At 47.9% G+C, this 24,388-nt stretch overlaps 1 protein-coding gene across 3 annotated transcripts in view; it reads left to right on the top strand.

Annotated features, from left to right (window-relative positions):
• PACSIN2 (protein kinase C and casein kinase substrate in neurons 2) overlaps positions 1–24,388 on the top strand; it is a 142,370-nt gene that overhangs the window by 78,812 nt on the left and 39,170 nt on the right. For all 3 annotated transcript variants that reach the window (XM_023221796.3, XM_023221797.3, XM_023221798.2), the window contains one exon: positions 22,549–22,685. In XM_023221796.3, coding sequence (XP_023077564.1) covers positions 22,626–22,685 — 60 coding nt within the window. In that variant the 5' untranslated portion in view covers positions 22,549–22,625. Of the gene's footprint in view, positions 1–22,548; positions 22,686–24,388 lie in introns of those variants that run through there.

Below are 24,388 nucleotides of genomic sequence, written 5' to 3'. Positions count from 1 at the left end.
TGAAAGGTGTGTAAGTGTAGTTGGAGGATGTGCGGCTGAGGCAGGACCCAAGGGAGGGGGTGTACACACGAGCCAAGAAGGGAAAAGGCGGTCTGCACACGTACACAGTGCCCTGAAGGTCTTGCGTTTCTGATAGAAATTGTGCCGTAGCTCTTTACCAAATTGACTGGTGTTTGGGCACACAGTTGAGCACACACTGGGCCTTGGTTGTATGTTTTGAATTTAGTGTGGTTTTTATTCAAGACCCCAGTGCTCTCTGCACGTTTCCATACTCCCATCTCAACTCTAAAACATATAAGTTCTTATTCAGATCAACTTGCTGGTAAAATTAGAGAAAATTTCAAAGCTTCTTTTTACTCTCTTTGTCTCACATTTCTCCAGTGGGGAAAAAGCCTGGAAGACAAGTGTGTTAAAGAACTGGCTGTTCTTGTAAGTATTTGAGGAGAACAGTGTGAGTCATTGTAGCTTTTCACTGGTATTTGAGTATCCGGTTTATTTTTAAACAGTTCTGTGAAACTGGAGTTTCTTCCACGGTTTCTGTTACCATGGCGCCATAATATTTCCTCGTCTGCTTGTTCAGACTTTCACACACTTCAGCATCACATTTACAATTCTTTACAATCAGAATATCTTATTCATAATCTCCAGGAATGTTTCTCCAGCTGCAATAGCATTTTTCTCCAAATGGGAAAAGTCCGTTGTTTCTGCCACTTGCAGATGCTGGGAAGAGAGAGGGTCTGGTTCTGTGAAGGACAGTGAGTGCGGGGGCTGCAAGGGCCCCTCTCGGGGTTCGAGTGGGTGGACCCATGTCATCTGTGTGGAGCCACTTCCCCTTTAGGCGCCACGGTTGAGAGTATGGGATGGACAGGCTGCTGCTTTTGCTTGGGAAGAGTTGGTGATGTATTTTTTGGTCTAGACATCTAACACACCACCCTTGGTTCTTTGGTCCCCTCAAACATGAACGTGGGTTTGTTCTGTTGCTCTTATTTATTTCGTCATTTATTTTTGGACTTGAATTGAGGCTTCCACTTCGGGCAGGTCTCTTGTTTTGACAGTCTGCAGTCCAGAGAAAAACAATGCTGGGCTTGGCAGTCACTGGCAAAGTCGGTTTTGCCCGCCCTCCAGGCATGCAGGATTATTCAGAGAGGTGCCTTTCTACATCTCACTGCTTTGAGAAATACATATTTCTTAAAGAGTTGTTCAGGATTTAAGGAAAGTTGGGCAGGTATATGGAACCATAGAGTTTATTTCCAATCTCTTAAAGTCTTAGACCTCAACTTTTCAGGGATAACAAGATTTTCCTCTGACACAGAAAGATAATAATAGACTAGGTTCTGAATGTGTGCTTTGGACTTAATTATGGGAACTTGGCTTTGTCAAGTGTTTTTAAATTCTACTGTAAATATAAATGCTGATTCAATGATACAGCAACCCTTGATACTTGAGAATGTAAAGTGCTGTGTGACTGATTGGATCTTTTGTCTCCTGACACAATTGGCTCCTCTGATTCAGAGAGGACCCCTTTTTGAAGATCAAAAGCAAAATAAAAGTGTGGATTTCTAGTGGCATGTGGACAGGGGGGTGTCCTGGGGGCTGCCCAGGAGGCTCCAGGTGGGAAGTGCTTCTGACTTAGTGGCTACACAAGCTGGCCATTGTGGAAGAATTGGCTTTTTCCTTTTTTTTTTTTTTTTTTTGGTAACAATTGACTTTTTAAGAATCATCAAAATGTTGTTTTGCTCTCAGCTCAAGAAACATTTGTAATTAGTAATCCGAGTAACTAAATATTTTTTCTCTCCTGTGTAATCCAAGATTTGTCAGTATATGGCCTTTGTGAGTAAAATTGATAACAATAGTACATTATCCTAAAGGTCTTATTTGATACCCTTTTATCAAGTCAACACTTTACTCTCCCACCATTTGACTTGTAAAGATGCCCAAATGTGTCGCTGTCAATTTCAACAAATGTTAGGAAGGACCTGTTGTCATATGTGAGATATGCTTGTGGAATTTACTGTCTAGAGGGGAAAGCAGACTGCACACAGGTAAAAACTGAGGTAGTGGTATGTGCTTTGAAGAAATATAAAAAGAGTTAGAAGTTAACCGGCTGGAGTTGGTGGTGGTGGGAGGTGTGGCTAGGTTCTCTAAGCCATGCCCCAAATGGTGTGAGGGAGCCAGCCATACCCTTGTCTCAGGGAATAGCATTCCAGGCAGAGGGAACAGCGTGTGCAAAGGCTCTGAGGCAGGCATGAGCTTATTATGTTGAAGAAACAGAAGATCCTGTGCTGGGACAGAGAAGAGTCAGCAGGTAAGGGAGAGTGGTGGGGGAATGGGTGGAAGGGCAGACAGGGGCCAGGTCATGATGGGATTTTCAGTACAGTGGAGGAGTTAGGGTTGAAGTGATGTGATGGTTTGGAGAAGGGAAGTGACATGATTTGAATATTTACAAAGATTGCACTGAAGAGGCTAAAAACTGGAAGTGAGGATAGATTTTCTGTTCTCTTTAACATTGAGTTTTCATGGGAAAACATGAAACGTTTTCATTTTAGCTTTGAAAATTTAGAGTTATTAATACCACCTGTGTTCCTTACAGTTGGGGGTTTTGTGACATTTTCTGGGCTGTTTTGGAAGAGGGATTGTGTAAGTGAATATACCCTGGTTGTTAACCATAATAATAACAACGTGATCTCTGCATGGCTCTGTTAAATTAAAAAATGTAACTATTAATAGTGTGTAAAATAGTTCTCAGCCTAGCCAGCAGCTGGAAGATTACGCATTATGAGAAACTCATCGAGTTTAAACCACATGGGGATTTCTGTGTAGAAATATACCAGTTCCTCCTTCCTTCCTCACTGTTCCTGTTTCAGGGCAGGCATTGGCTGTGTGGAGCCCTCTGAACCCTGGCTGGTCCCATTGACACTGACTTTGTTCCTCCACCGCCCTCCCATCACCTCAGGTCTCTTCTGTCTGGAACACCTCATGCCTCTCCCATTCTGCACCTGCCCCATTCCCATCCAAGGTTCAACTTGGTGTCACTGGCTGGGAAGCCACTTCCTCACTTCGCTGGGTGGAGAGTGGCTACTTCAATCCTCCGACAATCCCAAGGAGTGGTAACCGGCAGTGTTAGTTTTGTTTTCTAGATGAGGAAACTAAGGTTCAGGAAGGTTAAGTAATGTGCCCCTGATTACCCAGCTGGTTTGCAGCAAGACTGGGATTCATTCATTGCTGCTTCTCACATATCATTGCCTTGTGTAAGCCAGGTGCTGTGCCCAGCCATGGAATACAGCTGTGAACAAGGCAGGCATGGGTTATGTGTCTGCCGCCCTCAACACCCTGAGCTGTTTGAGCAGGCAGGCTTCTGGAATGGGCATTCAGTGAACACTGAGCGCATGAGTGAGTGAACGAAAGAATTCCCGTCAGCATTCTACTCTTGTTGGGCCCAGGTTGGCATGCTGCCTCCCTTAACATCCAGCCTGTCACTCTTCAGAGTCATGCACACATGACTCGCCTCTGCCTTTCCTTGGTGTCTTTCGTTGCCTGTGTCTCACGCAGGAGACAGCACAGCCTGGTGGCTCAGGGAGGCTCTGGAGCACCTGGTCTAGGTTTGAGTCCGAGCTCCGCCACTTACTAGTTGTGTGACTGGGGCAAGTTATTTAAATACTCTTATGCCTCTGTTTCTTCATCTCTAAATTTCCTTTTGAACTTGAACTGTCAAAAACTTTTGTTTTTTAATTCTTAAAGTTTCCCGCTGACCCAAACCAGATTGAGAGATTGGATCACCAAAACCATGGAGGTATTTTTGCTTTTTATGAGAGTGCCTTTTGTTATTTCAAAATGATCTACTTTCATACTTCCAAATGCATTTTAGAAACATTTCAATTAATTTAAAAGACAATAATTTTCAAATTCATTTATTCAGTGTTTTCCCTCGTTTACGTGGTGTGAACGTGGGTGTCCATGTACTTCTTAGGTCAGGATTGAGTGGGTGCCTCACCTGTGCTATGCTCTGCGTGAGACACGAGGACAGGAGGGTCCAGAGAAGGTCTGGAAGCTGAGACAAAGGTTCTGAGTGTGTCCAGGGCCCAAACCCAGCGGTCCTGGTGCTGCTGCGTGTTCTGGCTATGGAATTGGGGCAGAGAGCACAGGTAGCAGGAAAGTGTATGAGTTAGGCCACAAGTCTCAGAGACCCTCAAAATAACAGTGGCTTAAAGAGAAGTTTATTCCTCTCATCTGCTGCAGAGTCCAGAGGTGGCATGGCTGGTGGGCACACCACACTGTCAGAGACCCAGACTACTTCCTCTGTCTTGTTTTGTGCATGGCTCTGTTCCCAAGTCACCTCATGGTTCGTGATGAGAAAAGCATGGCATTCATATTTAACACAGAGAACTCTGTGCTGGCAATGGGACACAAAAATAAACTCCATGTGGTTCCTGCCCTCAAGGATCTTAGTTCTCTTGGGAGAGACAGATGCCTGGATGACCACCCTCCGTCTGAGGCTGAATGGAAGGAGTCCTGTGTGAGGAACACAGGCAGGCAGGCCAGGCAGCAGAGCTGACATTTGGGACTACAGGAAGGCTTTATGAAGGAGGTGGCATCTGATCTTAATCTTAAAGAATAATTAGTATCTTGACAGTCATCTGGGAGGTGGTTTGAGGGAGAAGGATACAGTGAAGGGAGGCATGAAGACCTGAAAGGGCAGGGAGCCCCTGCTCGGAGCCCCAGGTGGCGGGTCGCTCTCCTGCCTTGTCCAAGTTGAAGTAGACCATCATTCTAGAGCAGACGTCACACAGTTGGAAAGATGTCCCCAGCTGTGTGATTAGTATGACATCCATTTTAAAAGTGAACAAAAGAACCTGGAAAGAAACCAGACAAGATTGTTTTGGGGTTCCGAGATACTCGTTCTTTGCCTGTACTTTGGAAGCAGGATCAAGCTATTCGCAGGCACGCCACTCCCACTGAATATTTCACAATCCACTGAGCCCAGTGCTGTCACTGTGTTTCAGTTCTCAGAAGCCACTGACAGCATCTTCAGTGAGAAGCCCTGAGACCCGGAGTCAGAGCACTTTTTACTCGTTTTGCAAGACACAAATATTAACTGCTGTTTACTTTCCCTTTAAATTTTAGCCTGTGTGTGTGTGCAGGACTTGTAGCATAGATGAGACCTTGTGTTACCAACATTGTAAGTAATTTCTGTGATGTGGACATGCTTGGGAAGCATGGACTTTCTTTATGTTGACTGTGGCTTGTTTCACAGTGAGACCCTGATAATGAGCTCAAGCCTCGACACTGGGGTCCTGGTGGGTGTCCGCTGTCAGGCCCAGAGCTGATGAAGCAGGGAGGATCTTTGCAGCCATGCTCACTGCACACCCACACTCTTATAATTACTTAGCTTTAATTCACGTATATTCTCCTGTAATCTCCTGCTTATAGGAGACCCTCTTAAAACGTTTTAAACTCAGAGAAATCTTAAGAGCTTGTTCAAACCCACTCTCTTCTTTTCATGTGAAAGTAGTTGGATGCTGAGAAGATAAGGGACTTGCCCAATGTCTCATTGCTGTTTATGGCAAATTTGGGATGAGGCTTCTAAATTTTGGCACTGAAAGCCCTTTGTAAGTGTAAAAAATGACTTCTGAATTATCAAAAATGAAATTATGTTCAGTGTAGCTTTATTGATTTTGTTTGTTTAGACGTATGTGTATTTGTGTGTATTTTTCCTTAAATTTGGTGTTCCAGGTAGGGTATACCCAGTGATTCCCTTCACCAGCCTGACTACCTGCAAGTGCCTCCACCACCATTTTGGGGTGTACTTCATTGTCTTCAGACACTAACACCATCTACTGAGTTGAATGGGCATCAGTCCATCAGGACCGATGAAACACTCTGACAACTTATATATTAAAGGAGTTTCAAATTTAAAATTTCACAAATGAGGCTTGTGTATTTGAAGTTTCTTAAAAATAAAAACAAAACCAACCTGATTTCTGTACTCCTGTTTGTGAAATTAGACGCTGTGTGAGGCTCAGCTGCCTCCACAACAGCTGAAGTCTTGTTTTATGTGAACGCCTTCTTTTCTTTCCTCCTCCTGTCCATTTCTGATGCATGTGTAAGATGGCAGGTGATATTTCATTGCCTACAGCACTCTCAGATTCAGCACGTGAAGAGACAGTTAATCACTTTAAGGACTTCAGAGGCAGCAGCATTTTTTAGCCAAGGTGTTTCTTTGGGCCATTTTCCTCCTCTGCCTCTCGGGGTGTGTTCCCATCCTTTCGCAAGGGTTTGTGGTTTACCCCTTAAGTGTAGATGGAGGACATCAGATTGAAGTCTTGCTTTTTAAACTGTATCCAGAGGTTCACCAACTCTCTTTGGAGTGTGTGAGCCAGAGACCCCCAGGGAAACAGTGGAACAGAAGTGGAAGCTGCATGTGCCGTGACATCCCAACCTGGGCTCTGCCTGAAAACCCAGACATCTGGACATGAGGGCTTGGCTCAGTGGAGTGTGGGACCGTGACATGATATTTTACAGCCATGAAAAATGACTGGGGCTGGGCACGGTGGCTGACGCCTGTAATCCCAGCACTTTGGGAGGCCAAGGCAAGCGATCACCTGAGGTCGGGAGTTCGATACCAGCCTGACCAACATGGTGAAACCCCGTCTCTACTAAAGATACAAAATTAGCCAGGCGTGGGGGCGCATGCCTGTAGTCCCAGCTACTCAGGAGGCTGAGGCAGTAGAATCGCTTGAACCCGGGAGGCGGAGGTTGCAGTGAGCCGAGATCACGCCATTGCACTCCAGACTGGGCAACAAGAGCGAAATTCGGTCTCAAAAATAAATAAATAAATAAATAATAAAATAAAAATATGACCGGGGCCAGGCTCAGTGGCTCACGTCTGTCATCCCAGCACTTTGGGAGGCCAAGGTGGGTGGATCACTTGAGGCCAGAAGTTCGAGACCAGCTCGGCCAACATGGCGAAACCCTGTCTGTACTAAAAATATTTTAAAAAATTAGTTGGGCATAGTGGCGGGCTCCTGTAGTCCCAGCTACTTGGGAGGCTGAGGCATGAAAGTTGCTTGAACTCAGGGGGGCGGAGGTTGCAGTGAGCTAAGATCGTGCCACTGTGCTCCCGTCTGGGCAATAGAGCGAGACTCTGTCTCAAAAAAAAGAAAAAAAGTGACTGGAAGATGCCCAGACAACAGGGAGAAATGCTGCTTATGCAGCTGAGAAAAACAGACCACAGGATGGCTTGTTGGCTGCAAGGACAGTGAAGTCAGGCCATAGATGACGGCAGAAACAAGGGCTAAATGAGGAGAGCGGAGGCTGGTGGGACAGAACTGGCCATGAGGAGCCCCTGTTGGCCTTGACAGCTCTGTGCTAGCCAACATTTGGACTTAAAATCATCATGGGCTTGGCAGTGTGGGGAGGGTGGAAAGAGCAGAGCCGGAGATTCTCCTGGACAGGAGTCGTGAGCTCCAGAGCTGCCGATGAGCAGGTGTGGTAAGCAGAAGAACTGCACTGGGGTTGCTCTGTTGTTTGGTTTTCCTTAACCTCCTCCGAGCATTTTTTTTTTTTTTTAAGAGATAGGGTCTCTCTATGTTGCCCAGGCTGGAGTGCAGTGGCTATTCACAGGCGTGATCATAACTCAATGCAGCCTCGAACTCCTAGGCTCAGGCAGTCCTCCCACCTCAGCCTCCTGAGGAGCTGGGACCACAGGTGCACTCGGCTCCAGGATGATTTTTTTTTCCTGTGGGAGGAAGAGGGCTGCTCTGTTGTGTTGACTGAAACAAGATGTGTTCTCCCCCCTCTCTTTTCTTCTTAACAGAATATTGGAGAGTCTGTGCTGTGTTTCTTTGAAGTGGTTCTGTGTCCTAGCAGAGTTCCTAAGATTCCTCTTCCTCCCACTGTTTTTCTTCAGTTTGCAGTGGATAGTTCTGTGCTACGAGGTGGTTTGAAATCCTCTGGTTTTGAGGTGATGGTTTCTATAGCAACAGTTAGTTGTGTCTGCCTGGAGATGCTGGCTGTTTTTTTAATCTCTGGAAGCACCTTCGAGTGTGTTCTGGCCCACCCTGCCCAGGCTGATGGGTGCTTCCGGAGGGCCTAGGACCTGCTGAGCTCTAGGCCTCAGTGTGATTCCCTTGAGGGAGGGACCAGCCTTTAAGCCCAAGCATCTTGCAGTGCACAAGCGGTTTTCCATTGTTAAATCAAATGCATTACACCATGTTCCAGAGAGATATAAGTCACTTTATTTACTGGTCTCTTATCTCTTCCTTTGAGGAATGTTCACTTTTCCAGATGAAATCATTGGAAACGAAATGAGTTGTGCCAGACAGTTGGGCTCTTAAAAAGCATCCCAGCTTTGGCCGGGCGCGGTGACTCACGCCTGTAATCCCAGCACTTTGGGAGGCTGAGGCGGGTGGATCACAAGGTCAGGAGATCGAGACCATCCTGGCTAACACGGTGAAACCCCGTCTCTACTAAAAATACAAAAAAAAAAAAAAAAAATTAGCTGGGTATGGTGGCGGGTGCCTGTGGTCCCAGCTACTTGGAAGGCTGAGGTGGGAGAATGGTGTGAACCCGGGAGGCAGAGCTTGCAGTGAGCTGAGATTGTGCCTCTGCACTCTAGCCTGGGTGACAGAGTGAGACTCCATCTCAAAAAAACAAAACAAAACAAAAAAACCATCCCAGCTTTGCTAATGGTGCAAAGCACTGTCTTAACGTGGGCCTTACTGCCTGAGCGGCTTATAGGAGGTGACCTGGGTGGTAGAGACAAGCAGAAGACCCCATTCTTTCTTCCAGGGGACTGACGACTTACATGAGTAGCCCGAGCTGAGCCAAGGCTGGTGACATGGAGGACCCAGAAACCCAAGGGCCCCAGCTGGGTTGTCAGGCAGCAGGAGGGCCTCCCGTGAGGCTGGTGGTAGCCAGGGTTGAACCTCACACACCCCCAACCATGGTTGCTAAACCTGTGTGTGGTTTAGTTTAGCATGTGCAGTAGTGTTTATGAAAGAATTCTAACCGCTAGAGTTATAGCACCTTCACATAAATGCTCTTACTGTTTTTTGTCTTTGAATCCTCAGTATCCATAAATCGAAATTACCCAGACTCTTCAACTTTTCTTGTCCTGAATTCATCCAGCTATTTACAGAGCAACTGCTTTGTGTTTGACACTGGATGCTAGGGCTGTAGCAGTAAGCACAACTGACAAATGTCCCTGCCCTCCTAGAGCTGTTTTTGTTTGTTTGTTTGTTTTTTGTTTTTGAGACAGTCTCGCTCTGTCATCCAGGCTGGAATGCCATGGCACGATCTCGGCTCACTGCAACCTCTGCCTCCTGGGTTCAAGTGATTCTCCTTTCTCAGCCTCCCAAGTAGCTGGGATTACAGGCATGGGCTACCACACCCAGCTAATTCTTGTATTTTTAGTAGAAATGGGGTTTCACCATGTTGGCCAGGCTAGTCACAAACTCCTGACCTCAGTGATCCGCCCGCCTCGGCCTCCCAAAGTGCTGGGATTACAGGCATGAGCCACCATGCCCGGCCCTAGAGCTGACTTTCTAGTGGGGCAGACAGACAAGAAATAAAACAGTTAAGTAAATTATGTAGCTCCTTAAGAGGTGTTAAGTGCTTGGGAGAGAAAAGTAAAGCGGGGGGGGGGGGGGGGGGGGGGGGGGGGGGGGGCAGAAAAGACCTCACTGGGGGGGGGGCTGATACAGGCCTGTGGGGCAGGAGGGAGACCATTTCAGGGAGGAGACAGCACATTCACTGTGCCTGGCAGTGCTAGGACCAACAGGGGAGCGGAGTGGAGCTTGGTGTAGGGTGGACAGCAGTGGTGGGGGGTTGGAGAGCAGGATCTGAGGACAAAGTAGCTCAGTGGAGGTGAACAGATGCGGGCTATGAGGACCTGGGCTTTTACTCTGCATGGGGAGGCTTAAGAGCAGCCATGTGGTCTGCCTTGCATTTTGAGAGGGTCACTGTGTTGAGAGTGGACTGAAGTCAGATTGTTAAATATATCGTGCTTTGAGAAGGCATGCAGCAATACATACAGCTACAGTTCTATGGACAAGTATGAAATTAGTATGTTCTAATTTTTAAAAACAGTAGCACAGATACGAAACACTGAGTTACTGTGGGAACCTGGGAGCCCTGTTAGGGGAAGGATGACTGCAGCCACACAAAGGAGAGGTGATAGTGGCAGTGACAGTGGAGAGATGCAGGGGGTCTGGTCATCTCTTTGGCTTTTTGGAGGCAAGGCGGGTCCGGAGATGCGCATGGACCTCCCCTACTCCCTAAAGCTGGGGGCGGGGGGTCTTGTGGGAACCTCCCTTCCTTACAGTATGGGCCCATTCATGAAACAAAGTCAGGTATTCTCCATGGTTTTTTGTTTTTTTGTTTTTTTTAAGAGACCAGGTCTCACTTTGTCACCCAGATTAAAGTGCAGTGGCACAATCGTAACTCACTGCTGCCTCAAATTCCTGGGCTCAAGCAGTCCTCCAGCCTCAGCCTGCTGAGTAGCTGGGACTCACAAGTGTGCACTACCACACCTGGCTAATTTTATTTTTTAATTTATTTTAGAGGTGAGATCTCACCATCTTGCCTAGGCTGGTCTTGAATTCCTGGCTTCAAGCAGACTTCCCACCTTGGCTTCTCAAAGTGCTGGGATTACAGGCGTGAGCCACTATGCCCAGTCAGGGTAAATTTTTAGAAGAAATAGTTGAGGACGAAGTGGCTCAGTGGAGGTGAGCAGATGCAGGCCGGGAGGACCTGGGCTTTTTACTCTGCACAAGGGGCTTAAGAACAGCAGTGTGGTCTGCCTTGCATTTTGAGAGGGTCACCTTGTTGAGAATAGACTGAAGTTGGATTGTTAAATATGTCATGCATTGAGAAGGCATGCAACAATACATACAACTACAGTTCTGCAGCCAATTATGAAATGAATATGTTCTTTTTTTTTTTGAGACGGAGTCTCGCTCTGTCGCCCAGGCTGGAGTGCAGTGGCCGGATCTCAGCTCACTGCAAGCTCTGCCTCCCAGGTTTACGCCATTCTCCTGCCTCAGCCTTCCAAGTAGGTGGGACTATAGGCGCCCGCCACCTCGCCCGGCTAGTTTTTTTGTATTTTTTAGTAGAGACGAGGTTTCACCATGATAGCCAGGATGGTCTCGATCTCCTGACCTCGTGATCCGCCCGTCTCGGCCTCCCAAAGTGCTGGGATTACAGGCTTGAGCCACCGCGCCCGGCCATGTTCTCATTTTTAAAACCAGTAGCACGGGTACAAAACTCTGAGTTACCATGCAGCTTATCTATGACGCCAGATTAGTCCTTTCTAAAGTGTACCCTGCCCCACAGAAGCATGTGGGCATCCACTTTGCTATGTGCTGGGACAGGCACAACACTCACTCCCTCTGCCTTTGCCAGAAAGACCCCTCCCCTGTCCTTCTCATGCCCACTGCCCGTCTTCCTGCAGTCCTCAGAGAGGTCGCATTCTATCTCAGTTAGCCCGCCCCCACCCCCAGGTCTTTTAGAGTGCCCTACTTCTCTGTGTCCTGGTGCTTTTCACACCATATAGCTGTTTTTACTTTGCCGTGTGCCAATCTGCCCTAGTAGGATGTCAGCCCCAGGAGGTCAGGGACCCAGTCTGCCTTGTTCACTGCCCCTCCCCAAGCTTAGGAGAGTGCCTGGCACATAGTAGATGTTCAAATGGTAAATATGTCCCTTATCAAAGGATCCTCTCATCTTGGGCCCAAACAGTGGCTTAGAATAAATCATGATTTCCCAACCACTGAAAAATCTCCCCCCAGATAATGAAGAGGAAACAAGCTGCAGGTCAATCTGTGCTCAGTGCAAGGCCTTTCGAGCAGCCAGAACCCAGCCAGCTGGATGTGCTGGGGCCGTGGCAGCGAGGATGTCCACCTCTGCCTACCTTTGCAGTTAGAGGGTTAGAGCGGGGTGGAGGGGCTTTCTCCCGAGGCCAGCTTTCAGAAGAGATGAGCAGCATGGTCTTTTTACTCAGAATGTTCTTACTTTATGAAAATAGCCTTTTGGCCTAAAAAATGACCTATTATTTTGTCTGGTTGTGGAATAAATTAAGGGTATTAAGGGGGAGCTTGATGTCCTTGTATAATACATCACTTGTTTACCAGATATCTGTTATCAAGCCCAAAGGGGAGGAAGGAGGTTACGCCAGCTTCCAGCCTGTGCCAAGGGCACCTTGGCAACCTCTGTTAACCTCTGAGACTCTGCACACCATCTAAGGAATGGCTCTGACTCACTGTACTTACATACATTGTTAGCAGAAGTCACTGGAATCTGAGATCTGGAACTATTTCAGTACCTCAGTCATTCCCTGATTCCCAGATTCCTGAGAAGTGCCCCTTAGAACAAAAGGATGTGGTGGCTCACACCTGTAATCCCAGCACTTTGGGCGGTCGAGGCAGGTGGATCACCTGAGGTCAAGAGTTTGAGACCAGCCTGGCCAACATGGTGAAACCCCGTCTCTACTAAAAATGCAAAAATTAGCCTGGTAAGGTGGTGCGCGCCTGTAATCCCAGCTGCTCAGGAGGCTGAGGCAGGAGAATTGCTTGAACCCGGGAGGCGGAGGTTGCAGTGAGCTGAGATCGCACCACTGCACTCCGGCCTGGGCAACGACAGAGTAAGACTCTGTCTCAAAAAAAAAAAAGAGCTTCTAAATGAAGTTCCCAAAAGTTAGAGAAGCTCTTTTCTGGTTTCTCATTGCTCCCTTTTCATAGCAGCCTGTTTGTGTGTTATGGATACATAACCCTTGAGTCTCTCCAAGAATTCTCACCAGATTTCATTAGAATTTCTCTCGTTCCCTCAAGTATTTGTTTTCCCCAGATGTCAGTTTGAACTTTATGAAAGGGCAGGGCTAATGGCATAGGAAGCTGAGCTGGTTCCTTCTTGGCCCTTCCCCTAAATGGGAGAGTGGCCCCATCTCTGTAAGAGGCTGGGCAAGGCCCCAGGTGGGCTTCCCTGAAAGTCATCTGCACTTGATGGCTTGGCTCCAAATGCAGCTTTTTTTTTTTTTTTTTCTTTTTTCTTTTTGGAGACGAGTCTCACCCTGTCGCCCGGGCTGGAGTGCAGTGGCGCAATCTCCGCCTCCTGGTTTCAAACGATTCTCCTGCTTCAGCCTCCCGAGTAACTGGAACTACAGGCGCGTGCCACCACGCCTGGCTAATGTCTTGTAGTTTTAGTAGAGACGGGGTTTCACTGTGTTAGCCAGGATGGTCTCTATCTCCTGACCTCGTGATCTGCCCGCCTTGGCCTCCCAAAGTGCTGGGATTACAGGTGTGAGCCGCCGGGCCCGGCCCAAATATGGTTTTTAAAATGACCCTGGGCCAGACGCAGTGGATTACTTGAGCCCAGGAGTTCAAGACCAGCTTGGGCAATATGACAAAACCCCGTCTCTACTGCAAATACAAAAATTAACTGGGCATGGTAGTGCATGCCTGTGGTTCTAGCTACTGGGGAGGCTGAGGTGGGAGAATCACTTGAGCTGAGGAGGTTGGGGCTGCAGTGAGCTGTGATCACTTCACTGCACTTCAGCCTGGGTGACAGACCGAGACTCTGTCTCAAAAAAAAAAAAAAAGACCATAATAATTCATGGTAATTAACCCTCACCCCTGCCACTCACAACTTTGCATTTCTCAACTCTGAGCTTGGTGTTCCTAAGGCCTTGTCTCCAGCACTGGCATTTTTAGGTGGTTTTCTTCTTCTCCCGGCCCACACCTGGCCGCTCTCTTCCAGCACGTCCTCCACCATGGGCGGCACGGCCTTGTTTCTGTGTTGTTACAGCTTCTACCTCATAATTCAGCAGGTCTTTGGGAGGAAGGAGAAGGAGCTGTGTGTGCCTCCCTTGAATTTGTTTCTTTCCAAAAAATGACACTATAATAGCAATGCTGTAATGTCATTATTTTGGGGAAGAAACAAATTCAGAGGAACTACATGGGAAACATATTTTCTTACCTGTTTTTGCCATTGTGTTGGCAAAGAATGCAGAATAACTCAGCACACACCACCCTATCCTAAAGGTTTATTTCAAAATCGCTTGTTGGAATTCGGATGGCATGCTTCTGGTTCATCTTGCAAGGCACCCAGGGTAGCCTGTGAGAGCGAGTTCCAGACTGGAGTGTGTGCAGGAACAGTCTCCGTCATGTGTAGCCCTTGTTCAGAGTTCACAGAACTCATTCAGCTTTGAATTCCGGTATTGGAGCTCAGTTTCTTTTTTTTCTTTTTTAGATTTTTTCTTATTTTTAATTTTTAAAGTTCTTTTAGAGACCAGGTCTCACTCTGTCACCCAGCCTGAGGTGCAGCAGTATGATTGTAGCTCACTGCAGCCTCCAGCTCCTGGGCTCAAGTGATCCTCCCACCTCAGCTTCCTGAGTAGCTGGGACTACAGGTATGTACTACCACACCTGCTAATTTTTCTTTTTTTTCTTTTTTTAAATAGAGATGGGGGTCTCACTGTGTTGGCCAGGCTGGCCTCAAGTGATCCACCTGCTTTGGTCTTTCAAAGTGTTGAGATTTCCAGGTGTGAACCACCATGCCTGGCTGAGCTCAGTTTGTTTGTTTGTTTGTTTGTTTGTTTGTTTGTTTGTTTTTAAGATGGATTCTCACTCTGTCGCCCAGGCTGGAGTGCAGTGGCGCGATCTTGGCTCACTGCAACCTCCACTTCCCGGGTTCAAGTGATTCTCCTGCCTCAGCCTTCTGAGTAGCTGAGATTACAGGTGCATGCTACCACACCCAGCTAATTTTTGTATTTTTAGTAGAGACATAGTTTCACCATGTTGGCCAGACTGGTCTTGAACTCCTGATCTCGTGATCCGCCTGCCTCGGCCTCCCAAAGTGCTGGAATTACAGGCGTGAGCCACTGTGCCCAGCCTGAGTTCAGTTGCTTTGGGAAGAAGTAATTAGTCAACCACTGGGTGCCAGACAGTCTGAAATGTACAAAAGAAGTGCCAGATGAGTCCCCATCCTTGGAAAGACCAGGGATGACTCATTTGTCTGTCACTTTGCGCTTCTCAAAATTCTTTCACAGCTGTCACCCCTGAGCCTCTTAATACCCTGGGAGGTAATGAGAGCCCCTGTTGTACTGCCTTACAGATGAGGACAATGGCTCTCAGAGGGGACAAATAGCTGCATTACAGAGGTGGGGCTGAGACTCATTTTCAACTCAATATCACACTCTCTTCCCAGGAACTTTACCTTCCAGATGAGAAGCCCCCAATTAATTGCTAAATACACATTTATATATTTTTTGCATTGATTTTCAAAGGTTCCAGCACTATTGGCATTAGAGAGCAGCTTGTCCCACACATGTGCACAGGTATGGTCAAGGTCATTGTAGTGGGCTCAGCCTGGAAGAATGAATGAAGCAGAGCCAGGAAACATGCCCTACCTGACCTCCTTTTGAAGAAACAATTGCTCTCAGTCTCCTCAGCTTACATATTTCTTCAGCTCAAAGGGTGCTGCAAGCAGATTCATTTTTATAGTTAAGGACGTGTGTGTGTCAAAAAAAATTCTGAGTGGTACTTCCTGACAGGCCCAGCGCCTTTGGGGATGTGGTAGAGATCAGGATCAACGCGGAAGCCCCAAGGCTCCAGCCTCCCTGGCAGGTGGTGGGACTCTGGGTAATCCTCCTGCCCTTTCTTCTTTCCGCTGCCAAGGATTGCCGGATTCTGGAAATGCCTGGTAGCTGGGCATGTGGTGTCTTGCTGGAGTTGGGCAGCATGGAGTCCGATGGTCTGGGTTGAGTCCCAGCCTAGCATTTATGAGCTGTGGGTCTGTGACCAGTGATTTGAATTATCTGTATCTTGGTTGCCTTTTCATCAAATGGAGACAATAATATATCTTTTGTAGGATTTTTGAGGTACAAAAATAATATATCTGAAGCTCACCTCACCCACCTGTTGGCACTGAGAGGTACTGAGTAGCTGGTAGCTGCTTGGATGGTGGTTTATCCCACTTCTACAAAATTCAGAGCCTGGACTCCCAGGTGGAGTAGCAGAACTGCATCCGGGTAAAGCAGTCTTGCTTGATTTGATGCAAACATGGCAGACTCCAGGCAAGAGAGCTGTCTTTGGGGGACGAAATGCAGTCATCGAATAGCTTTTGAACCCTGCATGGTGCCATGAGGCAGCTCTTCTAGCTCCTTGGACTCCCTGTGAGGTTGAGCATGGCTATTCTAGGGTGTGGCCTGTCTGCAGTGGCCCTGGTCTGCAGCTGGTTCCTACTCATGATGGGGTCATGGCCACCGTAGCAACTGATACCTACAAAGGACATTTTTACTTTACAAAACATTTCACATCCTTCTCAGTTGACCCTCACCATGATTCTGCCAGGCAAGTGGGGGTAATATTGATACAGTAAACATTATATTTAAATACAGTTGCCATGGGACTGAGTGTTCTCATGCAACAAATGGCACCATTAAGGCATAAAAAGGTAGGGCATAGCCAGGCAGTGGCACACACCCTGTAGTCCTAGCTACTTGGGAGGCTACGGCAGGAGGATCCCTTGAGCCCAGGAGTTCCAGGCCAGCCTGGGCAACATAGTGAGATCCATCTCTAAAAAGAAAAAGAAAAGGGCACAGAGCACCAATCGGTGAGGAAATGCAGATGAAACCACTGTGGCTTACTAACACCACCTGAAAGGCCAAGATCGACAGACTGTGCCTGGAAATAGGACTGTAGCGGTAGTTCATCACGGCACAGCGCAGAGCAGTGCATGTTCACTTTTTTTTGTTTGGTTGGTTTTTTTGAGATAGGGTCTTGCTCTGTTGCCCAGGCAGGAGTGCAGTGGCCCAGTAATAGCTCACTGCAGCCTTGACCTCCTGGGCTCAAGCAGTCCTCTCGCCTCAGCCTCCCGAGTAGCTGGGACCACAGATACGTGCCACCATACTTGGCTAATTTTTTTTATTTTCTACTTTTTGTAGAGATGGGATCTCACTATGTTGCCCAGGCTGGTCTTGAGCTCCTGGACTCAGGCATTCCTCCTGCCTTGGCCTCTCAAAGTGCTGGGATTACAAGCGTAAGCCACCATGTCTGACCCATATTTAGTTTTTCATGTTGTATGTTCTAGAATATTTGAACTCGGCACTGAGGTGGTTAAGATCAGTGGTGAAGAGCATGACTGCTGTCAGCCTGCCTTTATTAAGGTCTCAGCTCCTCTGCTTGGGCAAGCTCCTAACCCGTTCTGTGCCCCAGGTTCCTTGCTTTGACAGTGCCCATGGCGAAACCGCTACCCCATAGAGTTGTTAGGACTAAATGGAGTGCATGCATGTAGTGCATGGGGCACAGCGTCTGGCACATGAGGAGTCGCCATAGGGGTGGGTATGACTGGCCTCTTTGCTGTTGCAGAAGGGAGGGCTGGTGGCAAGGTCACAGTGGTAGGTGGCAGCCTCACCAAAAGTGCTTATCCCAGTAGAAACAATGACGGGAAAACAAAAATCAAACCCAGTCTCAGTCACCAACATTTCTCGGAACCTTTGGGTGGCTTGCTCTGGTGATTCTAAGAACAATGGCTATCACTTTTAGGGTGTCAGGTGTGTGCCAGGTGACTTTCGTCACTGCTGGACCTTCTTGCCTGCGAGGAAATTGCCTTCTTACTGGGTTGAGAGGCTGCCTCTTGAGAGCTGCTGGTGTGTCCCTGCACATGGATGACGTTTGAGGTCATGGGAGTTCCACAGATCAGTGCTGGGAGGGATGGGAGGAGCCATAGAGTGAACTGCAAGGTGTGCAAGTGGTTGGGAGAGGAAAGGGAGGCTCATCAGGGTGAGAGCGGGGAGCCAGGAGAGTCCCATACGCTGAGGCTGGTGCGGGGCTCCATGGGAGGGACGAGGCGGTTGGACAAGGCCCCTGCTGCTCATGTCCCAGAGCAGGGGCAGGAGAGAGGGGACTTAGGAGTTGTCATTGAGAACTCAGCTCGGTGCCTGCGCTCAAGCGCCCCCCTCCCCAACCCCCATCCTCCCACAGGTTGTTGCTCTGTGAACATCAGAAATGAGTTCCCAGCTTGGCCACGGTTGTACTATCAGTTGGGTTTTCTTTTTGGTGCAGATTCTTGTCCCCCAGGTCCTCCCCTTTACTTGCGTTCCTTGTGACTGTGGAGCTGAAGGAAGTAGCAAGGACACTTTGAAGCCCAGGGTGCGGACCAAGGACAATGCTCCCACCGAGGGAGGCCCTGCCATGGCCTGTGACCTGGGGGTACTGAGACCTTCATCTCATTTAACCTTCACTGAAACCTGGTAAAGCACAGCTCAGGAACTGGGGCTCAGAGAAATGACATGGCTTTCTGAGGTCACCCAGCTGGCCTGTGGTAGAGCTGGAATTTCCCACCTTCCACCGTCCCAGGCCTCATCTGCATTACCTCACTGACTCTTTGGGCAGGAGACTTTCATTTCTTCCCTTCACAGTCTCTGTCTCTTTGGGTTTTCTATACCTTGCCTCAGTGTCTCCTTAGGGCTTCAGATACCTTTGCTAGATTCTGACTGCACAGTTCAGTGAGACCTTGTATAAGATGTGCTTAGAGGGTTCAGATGAAAGTGTGGTTGATTATGAATTATTCCAGCTCAAGAACTGAAGTGGTGGTGCAGAGCTTCCTGAAGTCATTTCTGTTGGGTCTGAAATGCCTTGTGGCATTTTATAAAAAGAGATTTGTCTTCCTAATTCTGTTTTACTTAAATTAATAAAGATGTGTATAATCTTGGAGAATGTCTAAGTTGGGAGGTGACAGATTTGTGGCAGGGAGCAGCTGGCTGAGCATTAAGATGAACTCTAAGTAATACACATGGGGGTAGTTGAGCTGATGGCATCACAGATTGAGCTGTGGCCACAGAGGATGCCCATGGGGTACGCTTGTCCCTCGTTGCACTTGAAGGCATTCTATAGGATGTCACTGTTGCCGCGTACAGTGCTGTGATGAGATCCTGGTCCCAGACAGAAGGAAAGTGAACAAGTATGGGCCTTTCCCAGCTCTGCCACCATGTGACCGGAGAATGTCCCTTTCCCTTGCTGGTATTCCTTGTTCCTTTTGGTCAGCTAAGAGCATATATCCTGTCTGATGCCCCTGGCAGACCCATGATCTTGGTTATATTACCTCTCTGCTCAGTGATTCAGGCTCTTACTCCTAAAGGCTGACCACTGTGCTGAGCCTCTCCTTGGCTCCTGGCACTTAAGTGGGCTCTTAAATCTTAGGCCCGCTGTGGTGGCTCATTCATGTATAATCTCAGCAATTTGGGAGGCCAAGGCAGGAGGATCACTTGAGCCCAGGAGTTTGAGATCAGCCTGGGCAACAGTGACACCCCAGTTTCCACACACAATTTTTTTTTTCAAAACTAGCTGGGTGTGGTAGCACGTGCCTATAGTCCCAACTACTCAGGAGGCTGAGACGAGAGGATTACTAGAGCCCATGAGTTCGAGGCTGCAGTGAGCTGTGATCATGCCACTGCACTCCAGCCTGGATGACAGAAAAGACGCTTTGTCAGTCAGTCAACCAATCAGTCAGTCCGTCAATCAGTCTTGTGCAAAACTGCGTCAAGACCACAGCTGTCTCCAGACTGAATCTGAATTCCTCTGCCCAAGTGGCTCAGGTGTCAAGCTGCCTCTCAGTCCGGAGCAGGGGCCTGCTCTTCCCTGCAGCTTCTCCCATGGCTGGCCAGGCAGCCCAGCTGGCGGCTTGATTGGGCCACTTTGAGACTCACCTGAGTCCAAAGCCCTGCTATTCCCTGAGAAGCCTGGAGCAGAGACCAGCTGCTCTGGGTAGAAAACTTTCTGCTGCTGAAACATGGGGTGAGGCAACTCCAGGAGGACCCTGGCTAGTAGCATAGGAGTCCATAGAAAAAAGGCTCACACCTGTAATCCTAGCACTTTGGGAGGGCAAGGTGGGTGGATCACTTGAGGTCAGGAGTTTGAGACCGCCTGGCCAACATGGTGGAAACCCCATCTCTACTAAAAAATACAAAAATTAGCCAAGCGTGGTGGCGCATGCCTGTAATCCCAGCTACTGGGGAGGCTGAGACACTAGAGTTGCTTGAACCTGGGAAGCAGAGGTTTCAGTGAGCTGAGATTGCACTACTGCACCCCAGCCTGGGCAACAGAGCCAGATTCCACTCAAAAAAAAAAAAAAAAAAAAAATTGCTGTGAGAGGGGGCATCAGGGCCCAGGCCAGGTGGCCTTTCCAGCCTCTGTGAATCCTAGTGGTTCAAACGACACACCGCCCCTATAATTATGGAGCAGAGCCCCAACCAGCGTGGGAGAAGCCCTTGCTGGAGTTCTCTCCATGAGAGCCTGGTTAGGATCATGCACGCATCTTAGTGCTGTAACTGTCTCCTCACAGCGGCAATGTCTTTGTAGGACTTGGCTTTGAAGTACCGTTATCTGTTGTGGACTTTGTCTCTCTTGCTACACAGCAGTGTTTTACCTTTAGGAGCTCTGCAATCCACCAGATTAAGCCCTTTTAATTAGCGATCCAATTTTAGGTTATGGGAAGCCTGATTTACTTAACTTTGAGATTGTTTTTGGAAAACATCTTGGTGTAATGGAGAGAATATTACCTTAGCAAGCAGGCAGAGCTGATGTTGAATACAAGTTTCCACCACCCATTACTTGGACAACCGTGGACAAATTACTGAACATCAATTTTCTTGACTTTAAAATAGAGACAGAAGTAATGATAGTAATGATCATTACTATATAATAATAATAGTGGCAACAATTCATTATTTACTATGTTCGTAGCACTTACTAAAGTTATATAACGGTACTTAGTGAGTTCGTAGCACTTACTAAGGGCCAAGTATTGTTTTAAGCTCTTGTATGTATATGACTCACAGCAATTCTCTTTTGTAGGTTCCATTATTGTCTCTTTTTTTTTTTGAGATGGAGTTTTGCTCTTGTTGCCCAGGCTGGAGTGCAATGGCATGATCTAGCTCACTGCAACCTCCACCTCCTGGGTTCAAGCGATTCTCCTGCCTCAGCCTCCCTAGTAGCTGGGATTACAGGCATGCGCCACCACGCTTGGCTAATTTTATTTTTAGTAGAGACGGGATTTCTCTGTCTTAGTCAGGCTGGCCTCGAACTCCTGACCTCAGGTGATCTGGCCGCCTTGGCCTCCCAAAGTGCTGGGATTACAGGCGCGAGCCACTGCGCGCGGCTGTTGTCTCTCTTTTACAGATAAGGCACTCGAGGCACAGAGAGGGTAGGTAACTTGCCCACTGTTGCCCAGCTCAAAAGTAATGGGTCTGGAATTCAAGCCTAGGCAGCCTGACTCTGGAGTCTGTTTCTTACTACAATTCCAGGTTGTCTCACAGAGAATCATGAAGTCATGTGATAACATATGGAACAGGACCTAGAACAAAGTCTTGCACCTTGTTGGTGCTCAAAACAAGTTGGCCACTCTGTCTCACCCCTTCCTGTTGCTAAGCTAAGGCTTTGGACTGTTGACTGTGGCAGTGAGGAAGGTCTCGGATCTCTGGCTGTGTGTTCTGCACACAGGGTAAGGTAAAGAAAGATGGGGTCACCTTTTTACCAAAAAGTCAGACAGTTTCATCTCGGCTGTGGACAGGTCATCACACTAGCAAGGTGTGGTTTGTGCTTACGGGAATCCTTCAGTTTCTTCCCTCCAGCAGGGGAAATAATTGCCGCCTTTACTCTTGCCTGGATTGTAGATTGCTGAATCTGTTTCTCAGAAGTGATCCATTTAGCTTTCCAGCTGAGCCACACACAGTGTCAGAATAAACTGGTCTGAATTTGGGGCTTCAGGTTGCAGTGAGCCGAGACTGCATCACTGCACTCCAGCCTGGGCAACAGAGCAAGACTCAATCTCAAAAAAAAAAGAAAGAAAAGGAGGCTTTGCAGTTAGAAGACTCTGAGCTCTGATTCCAGCTGTGCTGGTGCTAGCTGTGTGACTTCGGGCAAGTTACTCAACTGATCTGAGCCTTGCGATCTTCATCTGTGAAGTGGGGGATACTGTTGGCCTCTAAGGAGGGCTGCCAGGACAAGATAAGAACATGGATGGCAGCATCCACATGGATGCTTCTATGACACAGGAGGCTCCAGTGGTAGAAGAAATGAGGGTGATGCCCTGGTGTTTGCTGGGGACTAGCATGAAGTCATTTTATAAAATGACTGCTGAGTCAGTAAAGGTGGAGTTGAGTGGGGACGGTGCTCAACACAAGTGGAATGTGGTAGACACTCTGGAGAGGGGAGTCGGGTGTCAAAGGTGGGATTACCTCCACTCATGTTTTATCCCAGGTCCTATCCGTACCAGTTAGGTAGAGTAGGCCGGGATGGGCAAGCCCAAAGATCCAGGGGCTCTGCCTGATTTTACGCACATGCACCCCCTGCCCCCATCACCCACCATGCACACACAGACATACACATATCTGCCCAGAGTTGGTTAGAGTCTACTGGCTTTCTCCCACCTAAAGGAAATATTATAGACCACGCAGTACTGAAGGCAGTGATTAGAAATGGGAAGTTGTGAAATAGAGATGACTTGTTCCTTTACCTTGGGCATTTAAAAACCACTGTGATACATGTTTTTCGTTCATAGGTTTGTCTACAGATTTTGAGCATCCGAAGTTGACCCCTGACTAAGTATACCTTGCTGCTCCCTCAGCCTTTGAAGAAATGTCTGTCACGTATGATGATTCCGTTGGAGTAGAAGTGTCCAGCGACAGCTTCTGGGAGGTAATGTACCTGCTTTCTTCCAGTGAATGAAGTGGCCAGGCCAATAGTGTCTGGCAGGCCCTTTGGTTTTTTTGGTGGAGGTTGGGAAATGAGGTGAACATACCCCAAAACCAGCCAGGGATTTGTAGTCAGACCTAGATAGTAGCAGAAAAGGTGTGGACACTTGTTTGTAGGCAGTTCAGGTACGCCTTAGCCATCATCGAAGGCAGTAAACTTACCTTGCTAGGAAAGTCTGATACTTAAAGAGATTAGGGGTGTTTATGAGAGGTCTTGGCGATCACCTTCCTTTTTATGTTTGCCGTGATGTGGGTGGGAGAGACAGATGCTAATTGCTCAGCTTATCCTACGAGGCACTTTACTGTTGAGTTTTATGTAGAAACATGGAGGGCTATGATTTGACATCACGCTGGACAGCACAGGCAAGTGGCCAGAGGGCCAAACGCCTTCAAACTTGCTTGAGAATCTGCTGCCAGTTTGTACCTGTGAGTGGCTCTCTTCCTGATTAAATTATTTTGTGGTTTTTTTTTTTGTGGGGATGGAGGGTGTTGTTCCTGAGTCCCACTTACTTTTCCTGCCTGCTAGTTAATGGAAAGTCAATCTTTTTTTTTTTTTTTTTTTTTTTTTTTAAAACAGTTGAGGTCTTGAGAGCGCAGGCTGGAGTGCAGTGGCACCATCATGGCTCACTGAAGCCTTGATCTCCTGGGCTCAAGCCATCCTCCCACCTCAGCCTAGTGAGCATCTGGGACTATATAGGAGGTCAATTTTTGGTCTAATTTTGTCCCTGTGGCAAAACCCCTGGAGCTTTCCTGGCCTTCACGGAAAGAGGCTTTGCATGGCTGGGAGCAGTGGCTCACGCCTGTAATCCTAGCACTTTGGGAGGCCGATGCGGGTAGATCATGAGGTCAGGAGTTCAAGATCAGCCTGGCCAACATGGTGAAACCCCATCTCTACTAAAAATACAAAAAATTAGCCGGGCGTAGTGGCAGGCACCTATAACACCAGCTGTTTGGGAGGCTGAGGCAGGGGAATTGCTTGAATCTGGAAGGCGGAGGTTGCAGTGAGCCGAGACTGCATCACTGCACTCCAGCCTGGGCAACAGAGCAAGACTCAATCTCAAAAAAAAAAAGAAAGAAAAGGAGGCTTTGCAGTTAGAAGACTCTGAGCTCTGATTCCAGCTGTGCTGGTGCTAGCTGTGTGACTTCAGGCAAGTTGCTCAACTGATCTGAGCCTTGCGATCTTCATCTGTGAAGTGGGGGATACTGTTGGCCTCTAAGGAGGGCTGCCAGGACAAGATAAGAACATGGATGGCAGCATCCACATGGATGCTTCTATGACACAGGAGGCTCCAGTGGTAGAAGAGATGAGGGTGATGCCATGGTATTTGCTGGGGACTAGCATGAAGTCATTTTATAAACAAATGATCACAGTGATAGATACTGTGACATAGACAAGTGATCACAGTTGCCCAAGTTTAAAAAAAAGATGGACAAGAAGCTCAAAATTCTGTCAACACATTTTTCCCCTATGTATTGGACAAAAGATCATCGACTTTTAGCCAAATACCTTTGTTAAAATTATGTGTTAACTGAGTACCTACAGTGTGCTAGGCAAGGGATGTGGCAGACCAAGTCCCTGCCCTCCAGGAGCTGGCTTCTGCCACAGCAGAAGTAAATGTGGAAAGGCACAGAGCATGCAGGCCCTCT

This window comes from Piliocolobus tephrosceles, chromosome 19, assembly GCF_002776525.5.
Source record: "Piliocolobus tephrosceles isolate RC106 chromosome 19, ASM277652v3, whole genome shotgun sequence".
Classification (NCBI taxonomy): Eukaryota; Metazoa; Chordata; class Mammalia; order Primates; family Cercopithecidae; genus Piliocolobus; species Piliocolobus tephrosceles.
This window is presented reverse-complemented; position numbering and strand designations above follow the sequence as displayed.